Raw genomic sequence first — 26,152 nt, forward strand, 5'->3', positions numbered from 1 at the left:
AATTTTTAATAATAAAATTGTTTAAGCTCCAGTGATTATAATACAGTCTTTTATGTATTTGTTGGAGGTTTATTTGTTAAACACATCTGATCACTCTGATTAGGTAGTTTATGAAGATCCTGTGTAATATCTTAGTTGTTGAAAATCTATCGTTGCTTGTGAAAAGCAACGTCATTAATGTTCCTGAATTTTCTTTCAATAGCTCTTTAAATAATATTGGTTTTAAAATCTTGTCCAAAGTAAGCAGAACAGATTGATACATTTCTGATTTATCTTGGTACCAGTGTTCCAACTTTTACAACATTGTAATATATTTCATTGCGCCAAATCGTAGCTTCTGTGTTTGAATATTTGACCCCCCGGTTTAACAGGAATCACTAAGGTAACGTCTTCTCCTCCTCCTCCTTCCTTGCCTGCCTTTCACCGTAAAGTCCAGGGGCGGATTACCACATTAAAAACACCATTAAAAACAATTTGAAGCAACTGAATTCTTATGAATTACATCTATTAGACTTTAAGGCCAATGAGCAAAATGTCTAAGGGATCACCTATGTTGGCTGTACATTCTAATGTTGGTTGACTGATAAAAATTGTCCACTTTTGTTTGTTTTGGAAAAAAATATATCCCTTGGAACTATATCTCTTTAAGTATAAAACATTACTTCTTTAGCCAGGTTTATAATAATTCAATAAGCCACTAATATTTCAAGAGAAGAGTAGTTGTACTGTACTATTTATGGAGTGTGTGATATACCCCACCCTAGAATCACTTGATTTGTTGAAAGTGGAGAAAATAAATAAGCAAATCCTTGTTTCATGCAATTAGGAAATAAGTGCTCTTAAAATGAGATACATTTAGCCTATGTATGCAGTTTGTAAAATTAGTGGAATTGAATAAATTAACACAAAATGTTACTAATTGAACAATATATCAGTCAAAAATAGAAATGCAGCAAAATAAATTATTTTTATTACTAAAACAAAAGAATCTATTTTCTAAGGGGCATTTAAAAACTTTGGGTGAATGTCTACAGAATTAATTATTTTCTCCCACTTTCTTTTTTCCTGGTATGATATTCACTGATTAATGGCATAACCCTGTTAAAAACCAATTACAATATATGAAGGACCCCTCTTCAATCATAACCCCCAAACTAGAATTTTGACCTAGTATTCAGGTGCACTATCTCCTTAGCAGCATTTCTGGAGTTGCATCTGTGATTTGAGATATATGTGTAGTCTTGTTAGAGAGAAATTATCTGGTTCCTGTGAGTAATCTGGTTAAATCAATGCATATATTGCTTTTCAAATTGAAGCCATTGCTTTAAGTCTAGGCTTCATTAATCAAGAAACTGAAAACAATAGAACACTTTACTCCCCTATCTATGGAACTTTTCCCCAGTACGAGATTTGACTGCCCCACATTTTATATTTATTAAGCAAATAGCTGAAGACCTACCAATTTTTGCCCTTTGGATCATAGCAGGAGTGGCACAACTTGTTCAACTGTATTGCTCAATTTTCATAAATTGTATTTTATAGTAAATAGTGTTTTAAGTATATTTTTAACGAAGTATTTTATAAATGTTAGTTGCTCTCAACTGTGTATGAGGAACTGTAGTGTACAATATATTTCCCATGTCACATTTTGAAATATTAGATTGCCTATTAATAGATAATAATAGGTGTTGCCATACTGTTCAAGGGCTTGAGTTCTTCCTTATATTTACAAGTCCAATAAATTAATAAAGATTTGAGTTTTTCAAAGTGAAACTAATTTACTGTCTGCAAGATTGTGTTAGTGTATCTGTTACCAGCTTTGAAACAAGCCCAAGATCTTTAGCTCATTTAAGATCCTTACTTGTTCCGAAGTTGTAACCATAGAGTGGCATTTATTTGAATTGGTTTGCTCATTATGGGCAAAGTAGGAAACTATGGTAAATTTTAGAATTTCTGGATTAATTTCAGTTTTCACAAAGGAAGGGACAAAGAGAATACCTGTTTGCAGAAGAGTTTGTTAAATAAGCAAAAAAATGATCATCCAAACTGAGCCAGTACATCAGGCTCCTTACTTGATTCTGTTGTTAGCAATCCATTTCAGGACCATTTCATTGTTTTCTTTTATTGGTTAGTTATTCTCAGGGCTTTTTTCCCCCAGCCAGAACTTGGTTCCGGCACCTCTCAAATGGGCACATTGCCACTATAAGACAAGAAGGTGAGTTCTGGCACCTTTTTTCTAGAAAAATAGTACTGGTTATTTGAAACAAGGTATTAGAAGTATAATTCTCAGCAAACATGTAGGGTTCCCCGCCCCCTCTTATTGCAGCAATATTTCTTCTCTCAGTATATTCAAGGAAACCAACATTATTTCCTCCTTCACTTTCCTTTCCCCTAAACATCTGATAACCGTTTGTTTTTAATCATCCTTACAGTGTACCCTCTAACCCACAGCACTTTCATTGTGTATTGGGGGAGAGGGCTGTGCCGGAGGGGATTTGGTTTACACTATATACTCCCAATTTATCCTAAAATCTTTTTAATGTTTCCTGTGGCAGTCCCCCTCCCCCCTGTTTCCACATGCATATACAGGAAGCTGAGAAACACTGCAAAAAGTCTCTGGAAATTTCAGGGAAATCTTTGATTACAAGTAGGTGTAAAATTCCACGGACCTGCTGTGTTCTTATGTGACTTTTGGAATTTGCCAGATATTTTCTGAAGAATACACATCAGAGTACATGCTTGGAATTTAAAGAAGAAACCTGGTAACTACTAGTTCTTTTGGAGCTGTTCACAAGTTATCCAGTTGTATGTTTGCTGTTGGGAAGTGGAATTGTGGTTATAATGCAAGCTGGCAAGCTATGTCTGTGTACTAAAATCTCAAGTAATTTTAGCAATTTTAATATGCCACGGTCCCCACTCTACTCCAGTGTCCAGTTTTTAAGAAGGCCATTGGTCATTTCTTCCATTGTACTCCATTGTGTTGCTTTAAGTCATTGTACATAATTAAATTAACTTATTTCTTCTTCCATCCCATCTTCCATCTTTTTCCCTTGTAAATTTTGTATTGTTTATGAGCCTGTTCAGGGACACAGGTGGTGCTGTGGGTTAAAGCCTCAGCGCCTAGGACTTGCCGATCGAAAGGTCGGCGGTTCGAATCCCTGCTGCGGGGTGCGCTCCCGCTGCTCGGTCCCAGCGCCTGCCAACCTAGCAGTTCGAAAGCACCTCCGGGTGCAAGTAGATAAATAGGGACCGCTTACCAGCGGGAAGGTAAACGGCGTTTCCGTGTGCAGCTCTGGCTCGCCAGAGCAGCGATGTCACGCTGGCCATGTGACCCGGAAGTGTCTCCGGACAGCGCTGGCCCCTGGCCTCTTAAGTGAGATGGGCGCACAACCCCAGAGTCTGTCAAGACTGGCCCGTACGGGCAGGGGTACCTTTACCTTTACCTTATGAGCCTGTTCAGTATCTAGTAGAAATCTTTGGTGTAGATGTTCCTTTCTGAGGCTTATGTCCATAGGATATAATGCAAACATAGACAAACAGTCTCACACTGAGGAAAATAGATTTTTGGCAGTTGCCAAAACCATATCCTGTCCTGTACAGCATGTAAACTAAACATACATGTTTGGGAAGGGGGACAATGTCTAAGAATTTATGGAGATGGGGGATAGATTTTCACTTCTTCCCAAATGCTTTGTGTTTTTTTAAAGAACAAAATGTCGTTCAAATAGACATGTGGAACACTTACAGATAGGTTAATAAATATCTGATATTAACTGTGGGCAGTATTCAGCAAAATAGTTGTGCACATGCAAGGATACACATTAGTGCAACTAATGCAACTAGTTGATGAATAAACCTTTTGTTTGAGCTTACAGCATTTAAACATTTGCTATTTGGACCCGAAAGAAGAAAAACATTCTGCATGTGATCTAAACATTTTACACTTTATATGTTGCTCATCATGTTTGTGTCTTTATGCTAAGTGATAATTTGGAATATTAGTTAATTTATTATAGCTATTCTTCCGTCACAAGCCCTGGGATGTGTGTATGAATCTATTAAGAACACCTGATGAATGATAAAGCCTCTTGAGATATTGCTAAATATAGAATACTCCAGCCATCATATGTTTTTGCAAAAGATGTGTAGGGAAAGGAGAGTGCACAAAGCAAAGAGTTTTTAAATTGTTCAGAGGCTCTTTCCATGGCCCCACATATGTTCATCTAAAATGTGAGCTAACAGGATTTCCCTATGTTGTCTTCATTTGATATGGACATAGAGTGGCAGACAGGGGATTGATGATGATCTCAGCAGTTGGCATGATTAGAGACAAATGGTAGAGACCACAGGTACAGCTGTTGAAAGCTGTCAGAATCTTGCCTTTTTCCTGCTTAGATGATCTTCCTAGATTGTCTTCCTTCATAGCTGGAGACCTTTCAGAGTCATGTGAGTTTTTTTCTCTGGAAGCATGACCAAGATTTTGAACTTTTCTGCTTTGCATGCAAGCATCTGCGCTTTTATTCCTTCAACACCCTGAATCTTTGTTCACTCCATGTTGCTAACACTTATCCAACTTTTCTAGGCTTGGTTTCCCAGTTGTTTCCCTTGTGGGTTTCTGTGGCATTTCTGTTGCTTGCAAAATATCTTAGTAAATAGCATCCCTGTCTTTTCTTCCAAAACATGCTTCTCACCTATCATATAGTGTGTTATTGTGTTTGTTTGTTTGTTTGTTTGCGTGTGTACAAAGTTAAGTAGTACTCCAGCAGTTAAGTCTCATCTCATGTGCTGTGAGAACTTCTGACTTGGTTTGTAAACTCCTAGACAAACAGTGCCATGAAGAACTACAGTAAAAAATATTAGAGGCTATTTAGATGTGGGAATATGTGCATCATATAGCCTGTACTCTTGGTACTCTTCCCTGCAACATTTCAACAAGGAACAGTTAAGTTTAATACATTTTCTATTCATTTCAATACTGGGGAAAGATGGGGCAGAGAGATACCCTGGCACAAATATCTGACACCACAAGTGAATAAAACACTTCTTGCTCACAGTGCACAGGAACTCTGTGGAGTTCTCAATCACTGTGGTTATACATTATCCCAAAAGCTCACAAACTAAAACAAAGAATACAAGAAAATCAAGGAAGATTGAATGTAAGATGATGTTGGAATACAAGTTCTATCATCCCTGGCCATTGGCCATGCTGGCTGTGGCTGATGGAAGTTGGAGTCTGAACATCTGGATGGCCAGCCAACACCACTATAGAGGCATTTTCCACCTAGCAACACAGTTATTATGACGCCTTGCACTAATGGATTTATTGACCCTGTTTATTTGAATCCCATGTGCTTTCTGAGTATATTCTGTTCTTGAAAAAATCATAGAATATTTGAATTTAGCTAGGCTTGCCAATCTGATGCCACCAGAATAGAGTGGATGAGATCTGTATCAGTAAGCAACCTTCTTCCTATTGTTAGGAACATAGGAAGCTGTCTTGTGCTGAATCAGACCATTGGAACATCTGTCTGGTAGCAGCTCTGCAGGGCTTCAGATGGATCTCTCCTAGCCCTACCTAGACATGCCTGAATGAACCTGGGACTTTCTGCATGCAAAGCCTGAGTTCCACTTCTGAACCATGACATATGTTCTTTGTCATTTCCGTTAGAGGATATATAAGTATAAATATATTGGAAACACTACATGCATCAGACAAAACAAAAATAGAAACTTGATTCCTTAAAGGCTTTTTCTCTTGCTGCCTTTTCTTAATTATACCCTACATTTACTGTGCGAGGTTTCCACATAACTTTGTCCTGAATATTTATGCTTTTATCCTGCAAGTGTTATGCAAATCTTTGGTCCTAGGTTTCCAATTGGACGGTGTAGGTTCATAAATGTTGTTATAAATGCAACTCTCTCCCCCCCCCCCGTCTGTGTGTGTTTGTGTATGAGAGAGGGAGAGGGAGAGAGAACAGCCTAAAGTCTACATACTCGAGCTACAATGTGTGGTGTTCAGTTCACATATGTTTGAGGTGCACAGGAAATTGAAATATACAAAAGTTCAAACTCCTGCAATGCTACTTCTCATAACCAATTCCCCTATCACACTAAATTCCCATAAAGCACATGCCAGTTGCCTCTCTTGCCTTCTCTGGAGGTAGGCGAGCATTTCTAATATAGTGTTTTCCTTTCCTCTGTGCCACAAAGTGGTAATATATTTGTTGATGACAAAACCAACAGGTGCCAGGGCTGTTGGGTACTGACGCTATTTGGCTCAATGCCTACAGTCGCACAGTGGATATATTGTATGTCTGTAGGTTTTTGTGTCGTTCTATGTCCTTTTGAGGGATGGGATAACCCAGTTGAAATACATACTTAAACTCCTGAGGGATTAGATGTGTTTCCTTTGCTTTACAGTTAAGAATTTTACAGTTTCTTTGTTTGCAGGTTCTCAGATTGCTTAATGATTCCTCACTCCCCCACCCCTTTTGCCCAGGTGTGTATAATAGCTGTATTTGAACCTTTCTAGGTTTGCCAGTTTTATTACTCAACATATGGTATATCCCTTTATTTCTGTCTGCTATGTCATTCCTTTGCTTTAGGGGCCCTGTTATATGCTGGGAGTTTTGCTTTAACAATTGGATTTCTAGAATCGGACATGATTCAAGCTGGGAAAGACTGAGATTTGTTTTAGGCATCAAGATACGTTAATGAAGGTTATTTACAGGTCGTTGTCTTTTTTCCTCCCACCTTCATGATGATTGTAATATGGCTTCCCTAGTTGTGAAGATAAGAACCTTTTGGCTTCTGCTACAATTTTCATAAATGTGACTTATGGTACATTCATATGGCCATTATTGATGCAATGGCAATCTCCTTTAGCATGCCTAAGACACCGCTCTCTGTGGGAGTCAGCCTGCTCTCAACATCAGCTATGGCTGTTACCACTTCAGTACCTGTGTTGAATTTGGGGCTTACGTTGCAGGCAGTTCCCCTGACACAAGGCATCTTCTTGACCTGGCTTGATCATCATGAATTTCTAAGGCTACACAGTCTTCTTCCTTGAAGCTTTATCCAGCAGCAGTTGATGGCTTTGGAACTCTATTACACAGTACCAGCTGTAGGCACCAGGGAAGCAGCTCCTACTGTTATAGCTTTAATAATAATAATAAAATCTAGCAATCAACTGAACTCGGAACCCAGGGCGTGTTTCCAGCTAGTAAACACTATAGCCTCCAATGGATAGCAGTGTTTCAACTATGCTAGTCATCACCATTACCTCAATATTTATTTATTATATATATCCCTCCCAAAGGAACTCAGGATGGCAAACACTTCTTTGTTAAAAACCTGTTTAAAACGTTTGAAAGCACTTTAATGCAATAAAGCACAATAAAACATCCATAACAGATTTAAGAACACATGTTAATCATGTGGCTGGATAGACCCACTGAAACAGGAAGATTTTCAGAATTAGAGTTCAGTAATGGTGTCTGCCTAATGTCAAGAGGCAAGAAGTTCTAAAGTACAGGTGCCGTCACACTAAAGGAATGACTTCTTACAAATGTGGAATAGACATTGTGTGGCCATTGTAGAAGTGCACGTTATGCAGATTGGTGTGAGTGAGTTAGGATGTATGGAGTCAGGCAATCTCTTAAGTAAACTGATTGCAAGGTGGTGAGCACCTGAAATACCGATAATAACATCTGGATCTCAGTGCAGTAGTGACCTTGTGTCAGCAATTGTGCTGTAGCATTTTGTGTTAACTGTGGTTTCCAAGCCAAACACAAAGGAATCACCATGTAGAGTACTTTGCCGTAGTCCTGTCTTAAAGTTACCAGTGCCTGAACCACTAGTCAAGCAGCCCCGGTCCAGAAACAGTCTCTGTTGTCTTACTAGCTGAAGCCTGTGAAAAACACTCTTAGCCACCAAGACTAATGTTTTCTTTGGACTTAACATTTTCTGCTTGCCAATTTATTGTCTGATTTGAATTTTCATCTTTGAGAGTCAACATTGACTCTCAGTATCAGTCTGTCTTACAGAGATACCATCTTTTAGATGGCTCAATATTAAGGTATACCCTCATCTTGAACAAACACTTAATCTTGCTCTCTCTGTGTGTGTCTTGGTTACTTCATCTGTGAAATTGGAATAATTAACCCCCTACAAGTGTACTCAGAATTAATGTTGGTAATGTTTGCGTGTAGTTTTGAAAATAGGAATAATTGTTAATAGGTCTCTATGTCTATCTTTACTGATTTAAAGAATAAGGCATTTAACTCTTACACACTGGGGAACATGAAACTGTTTTTGCTGTTACAGTTAGTCTTGAGCACTTAACATATGTGTCCTCCCTTAAAATCTATCCTTCCTCACTGACCCATCTTAACATATCAATAAATATGTCTCTGAGTGAATTCACTGCATTCCTATGATTGTTAAGTAGAAAAGCATTTCTATATAATTACAAGCCTAATATCCCTCTTAAACACACCAACATTACCTATCCAGGGGGTTCTGAATGACTGTCTGTCTCCCTGAATTTAGCATTGAAATGTGAAAACCTTCATTTGCTAGCCTTAACAACATTAAACTTTTTTTGTTGACTCTTTTTGTCAGGAACTTAATATCTCTGCATTAGAGGCAGAAAAGTGTGTATGGAATGCTAGGTACTGTGCACTATTTATTGCACTTCCTTGTTCCATTTGGGATTTTTGGGATTTCTGGTCCTTTGTCACCCTAGCTGAGAAGTAAACTGAAACCTTATGTACTAATTCAAACCAATGGCTTGATGTCACCTTCCTTAAGTACTTTGACTTGAACTCTGAGTTGCCTCCAGGGACTCTGATCCAATGGAGGCTCTCAGTGGCAGAAACAGGAGGTGATTTCTGCCTATTTTCCTTTCCCCCTGCATCCCCCAATCTTCCGGAGCAGATTTCCAGAGGCCCAGAAAGCTACATCCCCTCTCTTCCTGCCCTCACCTTCACCAGCAGGAGTACCTTGTGGGTGAAGCTCACACCAGTATATGCAAAGTCCAATTAGCACATACCATGTATTGCAGCCCATCAGCTCTTTGCCTGTCACCAGAGTGGTTAGTGGTGTGAGCAGGTATCTACCTATCAGATAAACACCATTTAAGAAAGGTTGTGTGTCTCCTTATCAGCGTGGTTGGCTTAGGTGAACATGTAGAGCATTTTCAAGCCTTGAAAATACAAAGGTATTTCCCACAAAGGAAGTATCCTGTGTTTTCTTTATAAAGACCGGAAATCCTGTTATAGGCTGAGATCCAAATAAGTACTTAAAGAGCCTGGGAGTGTCCACTGGGAGGTCAGTGGGAGCTCTTCACTTTAGCACTAGCTGCTTTTGGAACATCCCCTTCCAAAGTGTTATGCTACGTGATATGGCAAGCATTCTGTTGATATCCAGAATGAGTATTCTGCCAAGAAACAAAAGTCAAAAGTCCCTTGGACATGCAGAACTAGTTTCCCCTTGCTTTAAAAATCATGTTTTGTTTTTCAGTTAACACAAGGAGAGGACTTTGTGTATGTGCGGAGGTTAACTTTCTGCATCTTCCCTATAATATCATAAGGACATATGGGAGTTTATTCTTTCATCTATACTTCCATGTACAGTATTCACTGAATTTGATGTTATCTGCTTGAGTAGGCAATTAAATTCTGATTGGATTCCTTAATATTTTTCATAGATAGAAGAGCAGTCAGTTGCGGTGTCAGATATCTGTGCCAGGGTATCTCTCTGCCAGCTTTTATAAGCTTAGATGAATTGTCAACAACTTGTCTGCAAATAAGTACAACTGTTCCTCTGTCAGGAGGGTATGAGCAAAGCATCTGGAAATGTGGTAATTTAGAAAGAGCTACTAGTTTAAAAAAGCAAATAGGGAAAAACAGATCTGAAGAATAAGGCACCCAGCTTCAGCATTTTTAAAATAAATATACAGTTTATATGAATTATGTATGAAGCATGCATGCATGTCTCTAAAACAAAGTCTGTATTCACTCTTATGCTTTTTAGAGTTGAATGTCCACCTCCCCCATATTCTCTCTTTTCATTTCAATCCTGAAACAAGATTCTAGGCCAGGGGTCGGCAAAGTTTACTTTGCTTGGGCCAGTTCACTCCAGCGGAGATCCCTTCGTGCACCGGATAGTGCACGTGTGAGCATGTGCTCCCGCAATTTCTGGTGTCTGCGTCTGCACAGATGCGATTTCCAGCACCGCAGAAGCGAGTCCCCACGCCGGTTTCGTGCCGCGCATGGGGACTCGCCAAGTGGGTGGCTCGGTTCGGGGATGGCTCGTGGGCTGGTTAAATTACCCCCGTGGGCTGCTTCTGGCCCATGGGCCTTAGGTTGCCTACCCCTATTCTAGGCTTACTCAGTGGCGCAGGAAGTGATGTGCACATATGTTCTCAGATTCCACATAGAACGCTGGGGTGTATGTCTGAAGGGTCCCCATGTGAAAATATTGGCTCTCTCTTTTGAAGGATAAGTTACTCACACACCAATGTTTTCAAGCAAAGCATTATCCTCCAGATGTGAAACCTGAAGTATGAGAGTCATACAGTGTCAGTTCTTGCACATTTGAGTATGTGAATTACCTCCTCCGGAAGTTTCAGCCATTTTCACCCTCCTACCCCAAAGAACAAAAAAAAAAAAGTGGGGTTTACAGGAGCAGCTACTTTCCAAAACGATTTACCAAATGGAACAGTCTCATTACAGTAGTGAAAGCTGGCATAATATGATATATATTCCATTTCAGTTGAAATATATTTCGACTTGGAAATTCTATGAAGTTTGGGGACAGACTGTAAAAACACCCCCACCTTCTATTTGTTTCTAAACATGAAACACATGCATTTGTACCTTCTTACTTTTTTTTCAGACAAACTAGATTTCTGTTGGGGCTGTTTGTTTTTAAGCAATATTCATTTCCTCCCCACTCGTCTGTGTTTAGTGCTTTTTAATTGTCAAAGTAGATTTCTTTCTTCAAAAGCTTTGAAATAAAAGTTTTGGGATTTTTCAGATGATAAAAAAAAATTCTGGACAACTTCCCAGAAGAAAATTCCACTAATTGAAGCACACTGTTCTTTTAGAATTAATATTTATAAGTGTATGCAGCATGTAAAGCAGCTTTGTTACAAGAGTTTTAAAAATTAAGAATAAGTTAATTTAAAAGCTACATTGGGTGATAGAAATGGGCTTAGAGGCTTCTCCTTGTGAAGATTAATTATGAGTGGTGGGAGCAGAGAAAGAGTTTACTTTTATTCCATAACTTTCTCTGCTCTTTTTAAAATCACGTTTGTTGGTTGTGTACTATTAAGGAGGCAGGACTGAGTTACTTGTGGCTGTCAGGCAGGTTATGCCATATCTGTGTGTGTGTGTGTGTGTGTGTGTGTGACACACACACACACACACACACACAAAATGGGGTTGTACCCAGTGTTAGTTCTCCTCAGAGTAGACTCATTTAAATTAATACTAAATGTACAATTAGATGAGAATTCCTTAGAAATGACTGCATCCATGGCAGTAGACTGGTTAGTTTGCTTCAGTTAAGAATATCACAAACAAAATGTCTCTTGCAGCTGCTTGCTATGTTACATTGTTGTTGTTGTTATTTATTATCCAGGCAAATTGCAACAGTTAGTTTTAAAACGCAATGTTATAATATGAAAAAAGAGTTTAAAACAACTTGAAACAACATTTTCCCCATTTCCTATGATCTCATCCATTGAAAGCCATATATAACATAACAGTGAGTGTTTTGTGTTGGAGCTGCCCATTCCATATACTTGAAAAAAATAAATTATTGCAGCTCACTTCACACATAGTGTAAATACTTTTCCCTAACCAGAATTTATTCTCCTGTAAGAAAAACATTCATATATTAAAGTTATTGAAAAGTTCAATTATGCATCAATAAGTGACAGAAGTTTTAACAGATAGGTCAGACAGGGTGAGGTAGAGGTAAGCTAAACAAGGTTGTAGAGAAACCTTAATGCAGAAACCACTGGCACAGCTCGCTACTTGTGAGTAACAAACTTCTAAACTCCTGGAAGAAGAAGTTTGAAATCTGAAACTATCTTAAATCCAGGAACCTGCACTTTTGCTCAGTCACTCTAAGCCATGGTTTTACTTAGTGCTACTTGTGAACTGGATCACTATGTTACACCAGGTCTTCATGTTACACTGGAATCAATAGGGAAATTGCTGGTATTCCCCATACTTTTTTTTACTCGGAAGGTGACACTGGAAAACATGATGACAATTTGTCAGTCTGATGCTTCTATTTCTTCTTCATCTAAGCACTCCTTCAATGAAAATACCTTTTCTTATTTTCCTGCTTTCCAGAAGCAATTGATTTTAAGAATTTTTTAAGGCTTTTAAAAGAGTCTGTCTTTCATTGTATTTATATAGAGGGAGTTGTGCCAGAGATAGTTATCCTAAGTGGTTTCTAAGATGAAGTTAATAGTTTGTGATATCTTTTGTTTAGGAAAGTGGATCTGGTGGTATTTATTTGTCAATCTTTCCTTTACCTTTTCTGTAAGATTGATGGGTACCTTATCTTGCCCTTTTATCTTTGCGTTTGGGGGATTTCAGCAATGCTGGAATTACAAACACATCTTGGCAGCTTTCAGATCCCCAGCAACAGGTTTGTATGCATGTGTTAACAAATGAGTCTCTGTGAAGTTGTCAGCTTGCATTTCTGACATAATGAAGATGAGAGAAAAGTGAGACCTATTTTGTTTAGTTCAGTTATCTTCATAATGACTTGGAGCAGTACAATTTACCTACTAGCTAACTTGAACAAGGGAGATTTTACACCTACTCCATTAAATCTATAGGAACTATGAAATAAAACAGAAATCTTCTCCATTTTTTCCTTTCAAGTATTGATCCATTGGCACTAATTTTATGCCTCTACCACTGGTCAGAGTTGCAAAGGCATTGGATGGTTGCATCTCCCACACCTTTCAGGAAGATCACCACAAGAGAAACACGAGCCATCTGCTACAGAAGGAGCAGCTGCAAGGAAATGTGAAAAAGATCATTGCTCTATCAGTTGCCCTGGGATTGAAGTAAAGTTGACCCACAATTTATGTTTAACTTGTGGACATTCAGCTAAATAAATTAATTAATTAATAAATGGAAGCAGGTGTTTGGGGGGAAAGACTTTGGTGATCTTACCCACCATTGCACTATATGTGCTTTGCCAATATGCAATTTTCGCTTTATGCACTAACCCCAGAACATAACCCCCATGTAAGTTGCAGGTCTACTATTTTGTGTGGAAAAACTGTAGCCCCTGTCATTGGCCATAGGAAGAAGAGCCACTTATGTCCAAGCAAGAGGTGGAAACAGCTTGGTGTACTATTATATAAATGCCTGTTTACAATCCAGTATTATGTTCTGGCATTGCAAAACTAATCTCCCTACTCTCCTCTTCCTTCTTCTCTCCTTTTGTTCTTCTTGATTTTTTTAGCTTATAAGCCTAACGGCATCCTAAATGAAGTGAGCCAAATGTGGTGTTAATCATAGGCTTTCTTTCAGAATTTAATAGGAAAGGGAGTGTGCAGAAATTCTACATTCATTCAGTAGCAGTCTGTACAAAATAACCTTCCTAAATCATGGAAATGTTTCCTATGTTCATTTGTGTCAAGATCATTGAATCAAATTTAGTAGCAGGCACACAACAACTTTTGCTTTCATTCACTTCTGATGTCTGTGTTTCAAAGAGAAGGGTCTGCTACGTTTTCTGCAAAGATTTCAAGTTAATTAAAATTTTCTGTTGGTTCCCTTTAAAGTGAAGATGAGATGCTGCTTTTAAGTTTACTCCTTGGAGAGTTTTAAAAAGGAGGATGATTAAGATGCCATGGATGATGGTGTCAGCTTTCAAGCATTGTAGTGTCTTAGATTATAAGAAACTAAACATCTTGGCTCTTGAGAAGCACAGATGCCTGAGGAAGAGAATGTGAAAACGTTTAGATCTTGCTTCATGGTAGAAATGGGGAAAACCCCACTGAAAAATGCACATCATACTTTTTCAAAAGCCATCTGAATGGCTTTTGAAATGGAGGAAGGTAGTTAAAATAATATCATCCATTAAACTATGGATTGCAGATGATAGTTTCCTCAAGTTCCCATATGTTAAAAATGTGATTTGAGACTCTCCTAATGATATCAGCTATTAAATATTTTAAAGGGAAAGGGCCTACAGTCTGCTTTTATTATTATTTTTAAAAGGTAGGGATTGTTGTAAATCAAATTTATTTTTCCTGCTATGTTCTGCCTTGGAACTGTTGGACCATATTTCCGCTCTCTGCTTGCTTTGAGGTGCACTAAATATTAATAAATGCCAGTGTCACTTTACACCTTGGTTTATGTTTCAGGCTTTTTATTGGTTGAATTATAGTAATCTCTAAGGGAGTATGTAGCTTTTCATTGCCTGGTTTTCCAACAGTTAACATGTTGCTTAACAGATAAAATGGCTGCATTAATGTTCAGTAATTTAAATAGGTATGTCTAGAAAAATTATATGGAAAAACCCTATTGTACAACATAGGTTAATAGAAAGAAATCATTTTCAGTCAACCCTTCATTTCAGCCAGAGCAAGTTCATTGTCAAATTTCAGCATGTAAAAAGTATACAAGCTTTTCTACATATGTAAATTGCCTGCTGTTATTTTGGCATGCTCAGGCATGTGCAACTATAATATTCTTTAATTATCAGCTTAGCCTATGTCAGTCTATTCCATCTGAAATCTAAAATTGTTCTGTTAATAATACAGTTAACATAAAATATAAAAGTAGCAGAAAGTATCAACTCCGTGTGGATGCAATGAGAATACATTTGCATATTAATACAGTCGAGTAGTTTGTACTGATTGGTATTGAGGTTTCTAACTTCATGAGGAAATGAGCTGTGGTGATTTAATGTTCTCCATATTTTAATGACACCAAACTGATAGGAAGCTGGATGAACAATTATGGACAAGATCCTGAAGTAGAATATGTGGAAAAAGTAATTTTGGAGCGCAGTCTTGTTCATGTCTTCTCAGTAATAAGCCCCATTATTGTGTTCTTTGGGACTTACCCTCAGGCAAGTGTTTATAGGATTGCAGCTTAAATCCATTTACCTTTGGAAAATAAAGTACTAATCTGACACTAGGGACATGTTTGACAAATTAAACTAAAAAAATGAAAATTTATTCAGCATTATTGTGTTACTGTGCATGGACTTAACTATATAGAGATGGTATCTGATAGTACTTTTGTGGGATATCTCTGACTTTCAATACGTGCTTTGTGCAGTTTTCCTCCCACAAAAGTTTTTGGAAGTTTGAACAAAAAACACACGCTTTGCTGGACTAAATATTCAGTCAAAAGGGCAATTAAAAATAAGAAGATGGTATCATAGGGAAATAATTTGCTTTTTTAAAAAAATTAGCAGAGCCACTCTCTGATCAAGAGCTCAGCAGTCTCTTTTCCACTCCAGCTCACCCCTCAAAGTTCATTGGGAAAGAGTCTCAAGAGTCTCCTCCAGCACCATAATTCAAAAGCATCAATTCTTCAGCAATCAGCCTTCTTTATGGTCCAGCTCTCACTTCCATATATCACTACTGAGAAAACCATAGTTTTTACTATACGGACCTTTGTTGGTAAGGTGATGTCTCTACTTTTTAAGATGCTGTTTAGGTTCGTCATTGCTTTCCTCCCAAGAAGTAGGTGTCTCTTAATTTCGTGGCTGCTGTCACCATCTGCAGTGATCATGGAGCCCAAGAAAGTAAAATCTCTCACTGCCTTCATTTCTTCCCCTTCTATTTGCCAGGAGGTGATGGGACCAGTGGCCATGATCTTCGTTTTTTTGATGTTGAGCTTCAGACCATATTTTGCGCTCTCCTCTTTCACCCTCAATAAAAGGTTCTTTAATTCCTCCTCACTTTCTGCCATCAAGGTTGTGTCATCTGCATATCTGAGGTTGTTGATATTTCTTCCAGCAATCTTAATTCCGGCTAGGGATTCATCCAGCCCAGCCTTTCGCATGATGAATTCTGCATATTAGTTAAATAAGCAGGGAGACAATATACAGCCTTGTCGTACTCCTTTCCCAATTTTGAACCAATCAGTTGTTCCATATCCAGTTCTAACTGTAGCTTCTTGTCCCACATAGAGCTTTCTCGGGAGACAGATGAAGTGATCAGGCACTCCCATTTCTTTAAGAACTTGCCATAGTTTGCTGTGGTCGACACAGTCAAAGGCTTTTGCATAGTCAATGAAGCAGAAGTAGATGTCTTTCTGGAACTCTCTAGCTTTCTCCATAATCCAGCACATGTTTGCAATTTGGTCTGTGGTTCCTCTGCCTCTTCTAATTCCAGCTTGCACTTCTGGGAGTTCTCAGTCCACATACTGCTTGAGCCCTTCCTTGTAGAATTTTAAGCATAACCTTGCTAGCGTGTGAAATGAGTGCAATTGTGCGGTAGTTGGAGCATTATTTGGCACTGCCCTTCTTTGGCATTGGGATGTAGACTGATCTCCAATCCTCTGGCCACTGCTGAGATTTCCAAACTTGCTGGCATATTGAGTGTAGCACCTTAACAGCATCATCTTTTAAAATTTTAAATAGTTCAGCTGGAATACCATCACTTCCACTGGCCTTGTTATTTGCAGTGCTTTCTAAGGCCCATTTGACTTCACTCTCCAGGATGTCTGGCTCAAGGTTAGCAACCACACTACCTGGGGTGTATGAGACATCCATATCTTTCTGGTATAATTCCTCTGTGTATTCTTGCCACCTCTTCTTGATGTCTTCTGCTTCTGTTAGGTCCTTACCACTTTTGTCCTTTATTATGGTAATCTTTGAACGAAATGTTCCTTTCATATCTCCAATTTTCTTGAACAGATCTCTGGTTCTTCCCATTCTGTTGTTTTCCTCTATTTCTTTGCATTGCTCGTTTAAGAAGGCCTTCTTGTCTCTCCTTGCTGTTTTTTGGAAATCTGCATTCAATTTCCTGTATCTTTCTCTATCTCCCTCACATTTTGCTTGCCTTCTCTCCCCCGCTATTTGTAAGGCTTCATTGGACAGCCACTTTGCTTTCTTGCATTTCCTTTTCATTGGGATGGTTTTCGTTGCTGCCTCCTGTATAATGTTATGAGCCTCCATCCATAGTTCTTCAGGCACTCTGTCCAGCAAATCTAAATCCTTAAACCTGTTCCTCACTTCCACTGTGTATTCATAAGGGATTTGATTTAGATTGTATCTTACCGGCCCAGTGGTTTTTCCTACTTTCTTCAGTTTAAGCTTGAATTTTGCTATAAGAAGCTGATGATCTGAGCCACAGTCAGCTCCAGGTCTTGTTTTTGCTGACTGTATAGAGCTTCTTCATCTTTGGCTGCAGAAAATATAATCAATCTGATTTTGATGCTACCCATCTGGTGATGTCCATGTGTAGAGTGTTATTGGAAAAGAGTGTTTGTGATGACCAGCTTGTTCTCTTGGCAGAACTCTATTAGTCTTTGCCCTGCTTCGTTTTGATCTCCAAGGCCAAACTTGCCAGTTGTTCCTTTTATCTCTTGATTCCCTACTTTAGCATTCCAATCCCCTATAATGAGAAGAACATCCTTCTTTGGTGTCACTTCTATAAGGTGTTGTAAGTCTTCATAGAATTGGTCAATTTCAGTTTCTTCAGCACCAGTAGTTGGTGCATAAACTTGGATTACTGTTACGTTAAAAGGTCTGTCTTGGATTCGTATCGAGATCATTCTATCATTTTTGAGATTGCATCCCAGTACAGCTTTCACCACTCTTTTGTTGACTATGAGGGCCACTCCATTTCTTTTGCGGGTTTCTTGCCCACAGTAGTAGATATGATGGTCATCCGAACTGAATTCGCCCATTCCCGTCCATTTTAGTTAACTGATGCCCAGGATGTCAATATTTATTCTTGCCATCTCATTTTTGACCACATCCAACTTACCCAGGTTCATAGTTCTTACATTCCAGGTTCCTATGCAATATTTTTCTTTACAGCATTGGACTTTCCTTTCGCTTCCAGGCATATCCGAAACTGAGCGTCCTTTCAGCTTTAACCCAGCCGCTTCATCAGCTCTGGATCTACTTGTACTTGTCATCCGCTCTTCCCCAGTAGCATGTTGGACGCCTTCCGACCTGAGGGGCTCATCTTTCAGCGTCATAACTTTTATATGCGTGTTGTCTTTGTCCATGGAGTTTTCTTGGCAAGGATACTCGAGTGGCTTGCCGGTTCCTCCTCCAGGTGGATCACGTTTGGTCAAAACTCTCCACTATGACCTGTTCATCTTGGGTGCCCTGCTTGGCATAGTTCATAGCTTCTCTGAGTTCTTCAAGCCCCTTCGCCACGGCAAGGCAGTGATCCATGAAGGGAAATATTTCACTACACATACTTATTGGGGGAAATCATGGCTTGTATCCATTTAGAGCTATTTAAATTAATGGAACTGTGTTAGTTATGTAAATTAATTTAAATAGGTATACTTTGAGTATAACTAACACTGAATAGAATCCCATGTCTTCCCAGGAACTCAGATTTACCATTTGCGTTTAAAGTACGTAGCAGAAAAACAGAAATAGCATCTGAACTTGGTACAAGAGTGACCCCTGTGTTCTCCCTGTTCTTCCTCCAGAATGCTCCTTATTTGGTAAAATGTTGTGGATCTTTGTCTGGTTAATAGAAAACTGTTTCCCTCTGCCCCAGCACACATTAATTTAATCTGCAAGTTATCCTAATTGAGACATTAATCCTTTCATCACAGTTTATATTAATGCCACAAATATATCTAAACATGGCATAACTGTGAATCTGTAGCCTTCTATCTTATTGAGCATCTGTGAGGTCATTAATTAAGTCACACATTGGGGAGGTGAGAATATAGCAAAGCTTGACATTTTGTGACAAGGGGAGAATGGAGTATTAGCAAAAATGTTTTGCCACACTCCTTTGCTTTTGCTGGAGAAGCAATCATTTAAACACTGTTACAGAGTGCCAATAGGTACATTTCTTTATCTTCACATGACCTCCTATTGGACTCTGCATGGTTTAGAAAACATATAGATCTTTTATTCATGTTCAGTACAGTGGTACCTCGGGTTAAGAACTTCATTCGTTCTGGCATTCTTAACCTGAAACTGTTCTTAACCTGAGGTACCACTTTAGCTAATGGGGCCTCCCACTGCCGCAGCGCTGCCACAGCGCGATTTCTGTTCTCATTCTGAAGCAAAGTTCTTAACCCAAGGTACTATTTCTGGATTAGCGGAGTCTGTAACCTGAAACGTCTGTAATCCAAGGTACCACTGTATACTACTTTTATTCATGTTCAGTATACTTCTGTGTCACTAAAAAGGCACGCTTTACCTCTAATTAATATTTATACCTTGCAGGCTTTATAATGGGGTACTGAATATGTGTCACAGGAGCTGTACAGATTTCCTTATGTGCTGGTAGAGTGAAAAGTAGTTTTAACTGTCACATACTTTCTGGGCAGTCCCTGTTTTGTTTCTGTCATGACCATTAGTTTAAAGGCCCTGTTGAATTCCAGCCATATCACTTTGACATTTCAGAGTTGTTGAAATAATCGTCAGCATGTCTGTCTTCCTTATGGCTTGATATAGATCTGATAGTTGCAAGATGCTACTGCATGGTGACAGCAGAGACGGTTAAAACAGATGAGGTCTCAGTTGATGGAGTTTGCCTTTTTTGGCCAGTTCCAGTGAAGTGGTGTGACCCATACGTTTAAGAGAGAAATAAGCCCCCCAGCTGCTGTAGAACACTTGAGTTATGAAGTGAAAAATGCAGTATATGTGTACAGGTGTGTTGACTTGTAAAGTTAGCCACTCTGTTGAAAGCAATTAGATAATTTGGGAAAGGAAATGGCTTCTAACTGTTCCTTTTATTTGCATGGCGTTTTTCTTTATTTAATTTCCTTCTGCCCCATGTAATCAAAATATACCTTATAATGAACAAAACATAGAGGTGGAGACCAAAGCAGGGCTTGATCTGCCTGCCAGGAAAATAAATGCATATGCCTCTTTTGTAGAAGGGATTGATCTGCATCTATGTAAAGTTGTTGCAGTTTTTATTATTTATTATTGAACAGTATGTTGTAGAATTTAATTTATGTCCCTTACTGTAGGCACGAGGCCCTGCTTGTCCCTTATTTTGACATTTTAGGCTGATAAAGCAAGATGCGACAACCACAAAGTCATAGCATGCAATGAGTTAGGTGTTACTGATCTTACTGTTGGCAAAATAGCAGGTTGTGATTCCTTGAATTTTGTAAAAGCTGAGGCCACAGTGAATATCAATATGCTTCTGGGACAGAAAATGTGTTAATTAAAGTCTGTGACTTTTTCAGTACTCCTATATGAGAGCATTTCCTTTTGAATTGACAGTATCAACACTTTTTGTAGCTATTATCATCTTCAGAATGTGACTACCTGGCTTTGTAGCTCAAGTGAACAAGCATCTGCTGTGCCCAAAATTAGCAATGTGACACTGTTTTACAGAATAACATAGTGTGGTCTTGTTTTTAATTTAACACTAATCTGAAGTGGGAAATTATGAAGGGATCTGTAAATAGCAATCAAGATTCATGGGGCAATATGTTTTTAGCTGCCTATAAGATTCCAAAAGAACAGCTTCTAATCCCATTTGTTCTGCTTCATGTTCACATCTTCAAGACAGGCAGGTGCTATGTGCCCTTTCTGAAATCAAAAGATCTCCTCCCTTTACCGTACTCCCCAAAGGCTCCCAAGCCTTTCTTCTGTTAAAATTGTGTGGGATGTTTCTAGATTTACTTTGGCTCTGCTCTCTGATAGATAGAAAGAATTAACTATTAATGGTATACAGGGTCAACAGAGCTCCACCAGATTATTCTATTGTTTTTGGAACATGAGAAAATGTGGAGTTTTCATGTTTTTGTTGACCATGTCATTTGCTTACTAAGTTTTGGGAGAAAGTATTGAATTGTATAAACATGACTGTGCAGATAAAATTTTCAGAGGGAAATATTATTTCAAATTACATACCTACTAGAACCTTGTGGTAAAAGGCAGGTGAGAAATAAATACTTATATAAACCCTGGGTCTTCCTCAGCTCTCCCTCTTGTGGTTGGGTGGTGCCATTTTGACACTTCAAGTCTGAGCATAGAATGCAGAGAGAATTATTTCACTCTCTGAAAGAGAGAGGACAGAAAACTATTGAGTTAGTCAGTTTAAACCAAGGATTAAGGTTTTACAATTGTAGTTTTAAACTATAATTTATTATTTTGGAGATCCTCTTTTTAAACACTAAAACAAATATCCCTGTGTCTCAGAGAATAAAGATTTGTTTTTTTAGAAAAATTATTGACATTGGCATTTGTTAATTTTTAGAGTAGGTTTTAATAGTAGTCCTTTCTGAATCAATATTTGTTTCAGAATTATAACAGAAAATATTCTGGTCCACAAAGTTAATAATAAAAAGTGACTGGTACTTTGCCAAACTAGGATTACAAAGCAGAATTTCCAAAATGCACTCTTTCTGTTTCAGGAAGCATAAAATATCCTTAATGTTTTCTTAGTAAAGTAGGAATCAGGGTTCATGGGTACAGTTGCAAACTGGATAAATTGTCATGGGCACCGCACATACACTATAACCAAGCACACACCTTAGCCTTCGCTATTGGCTACAATAAAAGGTTTCCTTCAGTTTAATTTCAATCGGGGCAACAGGTAAGTGGTTCCTGTGGATGTCAGGGAAGGCTTCTCTTGGTACATATGCACCCAAAGGCACCATGTTGCTGATCCTTCCAGTAAAGCTTTTTCTGTGTCCTGTTTTACTATCCATTCTTACAAACCATTTTCTCACCCAATCTGGGGTTCCAGCCTGAATGAGTTTACATCAAGGATGGTTTTCAAAGTCTGTGATTGTTCTGGTTGCTCAATTCCTTTTTTTCAAAACTGGAAGAAAGATAATTGCAAATGAGACGTTAATTTTTTTTTTTCATATCATACCCTTGCAATAGTGAATTGAGAAGCTATGCATCGACGTGAACTGAACATGTCTTTTAATATAGAAGAGTTATTTTCTAACTTTAGTTCTTTAGATATTTGGAAAAGCGTGGTAGCCAATTGTACACAATAGTAAAAGCAAACAATGTACCGTTTGAACAGCTTTGGTGACCTTGGGCTGTTCTGAGTAAAGTTATCATCTTCCCTGTGAATTCACATTATCACTAGTTTATGCTGGAGTGTTCTGGGAACAGACTTTGAGGACAGTCACACCAGCTATATCTTTGCTTTCTATGCAGTTTCACTTATATGGAAAGCACTTTCTTAGAGGAATAATGTGAAATATTGCTTGGGACAGTTGCACAGTTTACTCATTCATTGTATATGTACAAGGAAGCCAGCATGTAGTATATGCTATGAATGCACATACTTGATCATTGATTGCAACAATCTATATTCAGTTTTCACACTTCTTTCCCTACATAGAAGTACTTTACATAGCTCTCTCTTCCCTCTTCTGTTGCCCACACAGTCTTAATTAAGTGCCTGGCTGCCAATTGCTTAGCAGAAGTGATTAACTCTGAAATCAAAACTTTTTTTCAGAGGTAACATTCAATTATCTGGTGGGTTTTCCTGGCTTATTTTGATTCCACAACCACCTAATACAGAAACTGGACATCTTTTTACTTCATTAGCTTATGTTAAACAATCACATCCCTACAGCCTTAACAGGCGCTGTAACCTTCCAACAGTTTGACTTCACCCCAAAGGCATGCTCCTCCTTGTCTCCTGAGAAAGACAGATGCCAATTTCAACCGCTACCTTACACCTGGATGGTGGTAGGAAAATATTGTTCCTCTAAAAAAAAAAAAAAATACATAGAAAACAGTTTTTTCAGGATTTTGTAAAGACATTGTTGGTGTCATTACTTGCATTAAAAAAATCTAAATGTCACAAAACATTTATCAGCTGCGTGCACACTTTCCATTTACATGGTTAACAGTTTATTTACCAAAAGGCAGTTCTCTGTATTCAATTAGAGCAGTTATCTTCAGCCTTTTAACCTCAACCTGTAACATGCAACCCATGTATTGTTTATAATAACTCTTCCTTTTTCTCACCTTCCGTCTCTCTTTCTTCCCCTCTCTCTTTCTTCCTCTCTCTCTCTCTCTCTCTCTCTCTCTCTCTGTGTGTGTGTGTGTGTGTTTAATATATCCATGTACTTCTTCCTTTAGAGACTTTTCGAACTGACTTTCAGTCAAAGGAAAACAGCAAAAAGAAAATTGTGGTAGTAAGGCTAGTGTGGTCCAGTATATCTTGATCTGTGTCAGAGTCATTACTCTTCAGTTGATAATCACTTACTAGAGGGGTTTTTTGCCTGTTACCTAAAGCTGATTGATACTCAAACATCAATTTTGTATTTGCATGGTGAAAGTTGACATTTTCAAACTGTCTTAATGCTTTGGTAAACATAACAAGTGAAGGCCATTGCAAAGAGAACTGATGAGAAACATATGATTCTACATAACACTAAACAGCAATATGACAGTTGATCTCACACTTTGAGGACCACAGAATGTAATTACTTTGTCAATTTGATGAAAGCTATGTAAGGGGAATGATCTGCAACAGAAATCGACCACAGAGTCCTATTTTATGTGGTTTTTCTCAGCATCATGTTTTAAATATTTATCTCTACTGATTTAAAATGTTGTGTATGGTCTCAAAATCACTGCCAAGTTATGTCACTTGGTGGTGTTCTGTTGCTGTAGATTTAACCCTGCGCCTGTCCTCCTGGTGTCTAGATTGCCAAAAATGTAGGAAAGACAATATTCTCTTTCAGCCAAATGAAGTGATGCATTCAGACTTCCTGAGGAAACGGCCTCTTGTGAGCAGCTAAAATATTTATTTATCCAGGTTTCTTCTTACTGAATTTGTTGTTTGCTAAAACAAGCAAAACTCTGCAGGCTGCAATGAGATAAACTAAAACTGAGTGTTACCCCCTGCCTTGATCTACAGATGAATGGTATTTGAGACACATTTTTAAAGGGAAATGAGATTCCCCCTCCTCTGAACATCTGGGGGAAATGTGGAAAGTATGACAACTGGTGTCTTGCTGACATACTTGCATCAAAAGTGCTTGTGTTGACTATTTTAGATACACAAACAACACACACACACACTATTGTGAAAAGGCCTGGATGCTGATATGCATTTAATACAAATTTCCTAAATCTTTATATACTTCAAAGCTACAGGACAGCTGGTTCTTCTGCCACCCTTCCCTTGTAACTTGCTGTCACATTTAATTATTCTTTTCTCCTCCCAATCTTTCTGTTTTCTGCTATCACCTTCAGGTGAATACTGTCTGTCACAATATGGGTGGGAAAACATGAAGTGACTTCTGTTTTGCCCTAACCAACATAGGCAACTTCTAATTTTATGTATGCTCACCTTTTTATTCTTCCTGGGAGTTGCTTGCAAGCTATAGTTGCAAGCTATAGTTAATAAATATAAAAGATGCTTATCTCTCGCAGACTCCTATCTCAACAGCTTGACAGTGGGGTAAAAAATGCACAGAAAGACAACCTGGTTACTTTAGAAGTAACCATGGAACATGTTTAGTTCTTATTTTTCAAAATCTGTGACACAAAAGGCATTTCATAAAAACAAACAGGATCCCAGCAAAGAGCAAGCCGAACCCCTGAGGAAGATATGCTGTACGTGCTGAAGCTATGCATGTCTGGGTCCGGCCAGCGCATGGATGGGTGACCATGTGGGAACCACGTGTACTCTGCCTTAAGTTCTGTGATGAAAGCAAGATGGTTTATAAATATAACTAGGAATGTGTTGAGACATTTTGAAATTCCCTCTACCCCCACTACATGTCTAGGCCCTGCTCCCCCCCCCCCCACACACACCTTGCCCACTGCCCCATGTCTGGCTGTCACAAGTTAGTGCTGTTGATTCTGCAATTCCACTTGCCCTGCTGTCCCAGTTGACTCATTTAAAAAGACTGTGTATTGTTGTGCATAGGGAAAGAAGACACTTGGTGGCAGTGACTAGCTGATGTTTGCTGCTGTCAGCAGCTGTTGACAGCTGCGTACTGCAAAAGTAGACCGTGCCTTCAGCTGTTTGCAGGCAGTGGAGAATGTGATTCTATGTCTTGCTTTAGATCCTTTCTATGACTGGAATTGGTCACAAAGTCATACTAGAAGCTCATATAAATACTTAGTTTCATGAAAAGAGGTTGCCGTTCACTGAAGTTTGGCAGTTACTGAATACGTTACTGATTACCTCTGTGTGATTTACATGTTTGAATAAAACGCCAGTCTCTGTAGTGCTGTGTCTTGCTTTATAAGGGTGGTATTGGAGGGACTCACTGTACCACAAAACTTATCCGACAGGCAGTGTTTAAAGTTCCATTGAGCTGCCATGTTAAATAATTCCACATGGCTTCTTTTTTAACTGCTATCCGTGCACTCTATTGCATGCATTTGCAGTTGTCGGAATTGATTGATTGTAGGGTGGGTCATAAGTTTCCAAAGTTGGGTGATCTTGAAAACATTTATAACATTAATCTTTAAAAGTAGGAGCATGTGATTAGCAAGGATTGTTTGTTCAGTGATATTTTTTTTAAGAAAAGGTGGGGGACAGAAGGAAGAAGACGGTTGTTTTCATAATATACATGCATCATCAAAGTCTTGCCAAACTTGTCAAAGATAGAACTTGAAGGACCTGTTTAAATTATGTTTGTCCTACGGGCAGGGTCCCCCCCCCTTTTTTAAGGAAAAGCCAAAAATTTTAATGTAGACTTGCTTTCAAAATCAATGTAAAATTTGCTGTTTCAGTTGTGCTTGGGAATTTTCTGAAATTAAGACCAAAGCACCTGCAAAAACAGCCTGTTCTTTAGCTCGAATGGTCTCTTGCATCCCTTAAAGTCATCTTTCTTCTTTCCCTTTCTCTTTTTTTGGCAGTTCTTTGAGGTTCCTTTTGACTCTAATATGAACAGGACAAAAAACAGACCCCTGGTGCGAGGACAAATCAGGTAAGGCTGCACACACCTGCTCTCGAAAATGAGTAATAAATCTCATTGTTCTTTTTATATAT

The 26,152-nt window shown here is 38.6% G+C and overlaps 1 protein-coding gene across 1 annotated transcript in view; it reads left to right on the forward strand.

Moving 5' to 3' along the window:
- Positions 1–26,152, forward strand: part of COX10 (cytochrome c oxidase assembly factor heme A:farnesyltransferase COX10) — a 96,366-nt gene that overhangs the window by 35,712 nt on the left and 34,502 nt on the right. Inside the window, exon 5 of the mRNA XM_081895736.1 lies at positions 26,020–26,090. Within this exon, the coding sequence (XP_081751862.1) occupies positions 26,020–26,090 (71 nt within the window). The remainder of the gene's footprint in view (positions 1–26,019; positions 26,091–26,152) is intronic.

This window comes from Podarcis melisellensis, assembly GCF_964234715.1.
Source record: "Podarcis melisellensis genome assembly, chromosome: 2".
NCBI classification, from domain to species: domain Eukaryota; kingdom Metazoa; phylum Chordata; class Lepidosauria; order Squamata; family Lacertidae; genus Podarcis; species Podarcis melisellensis.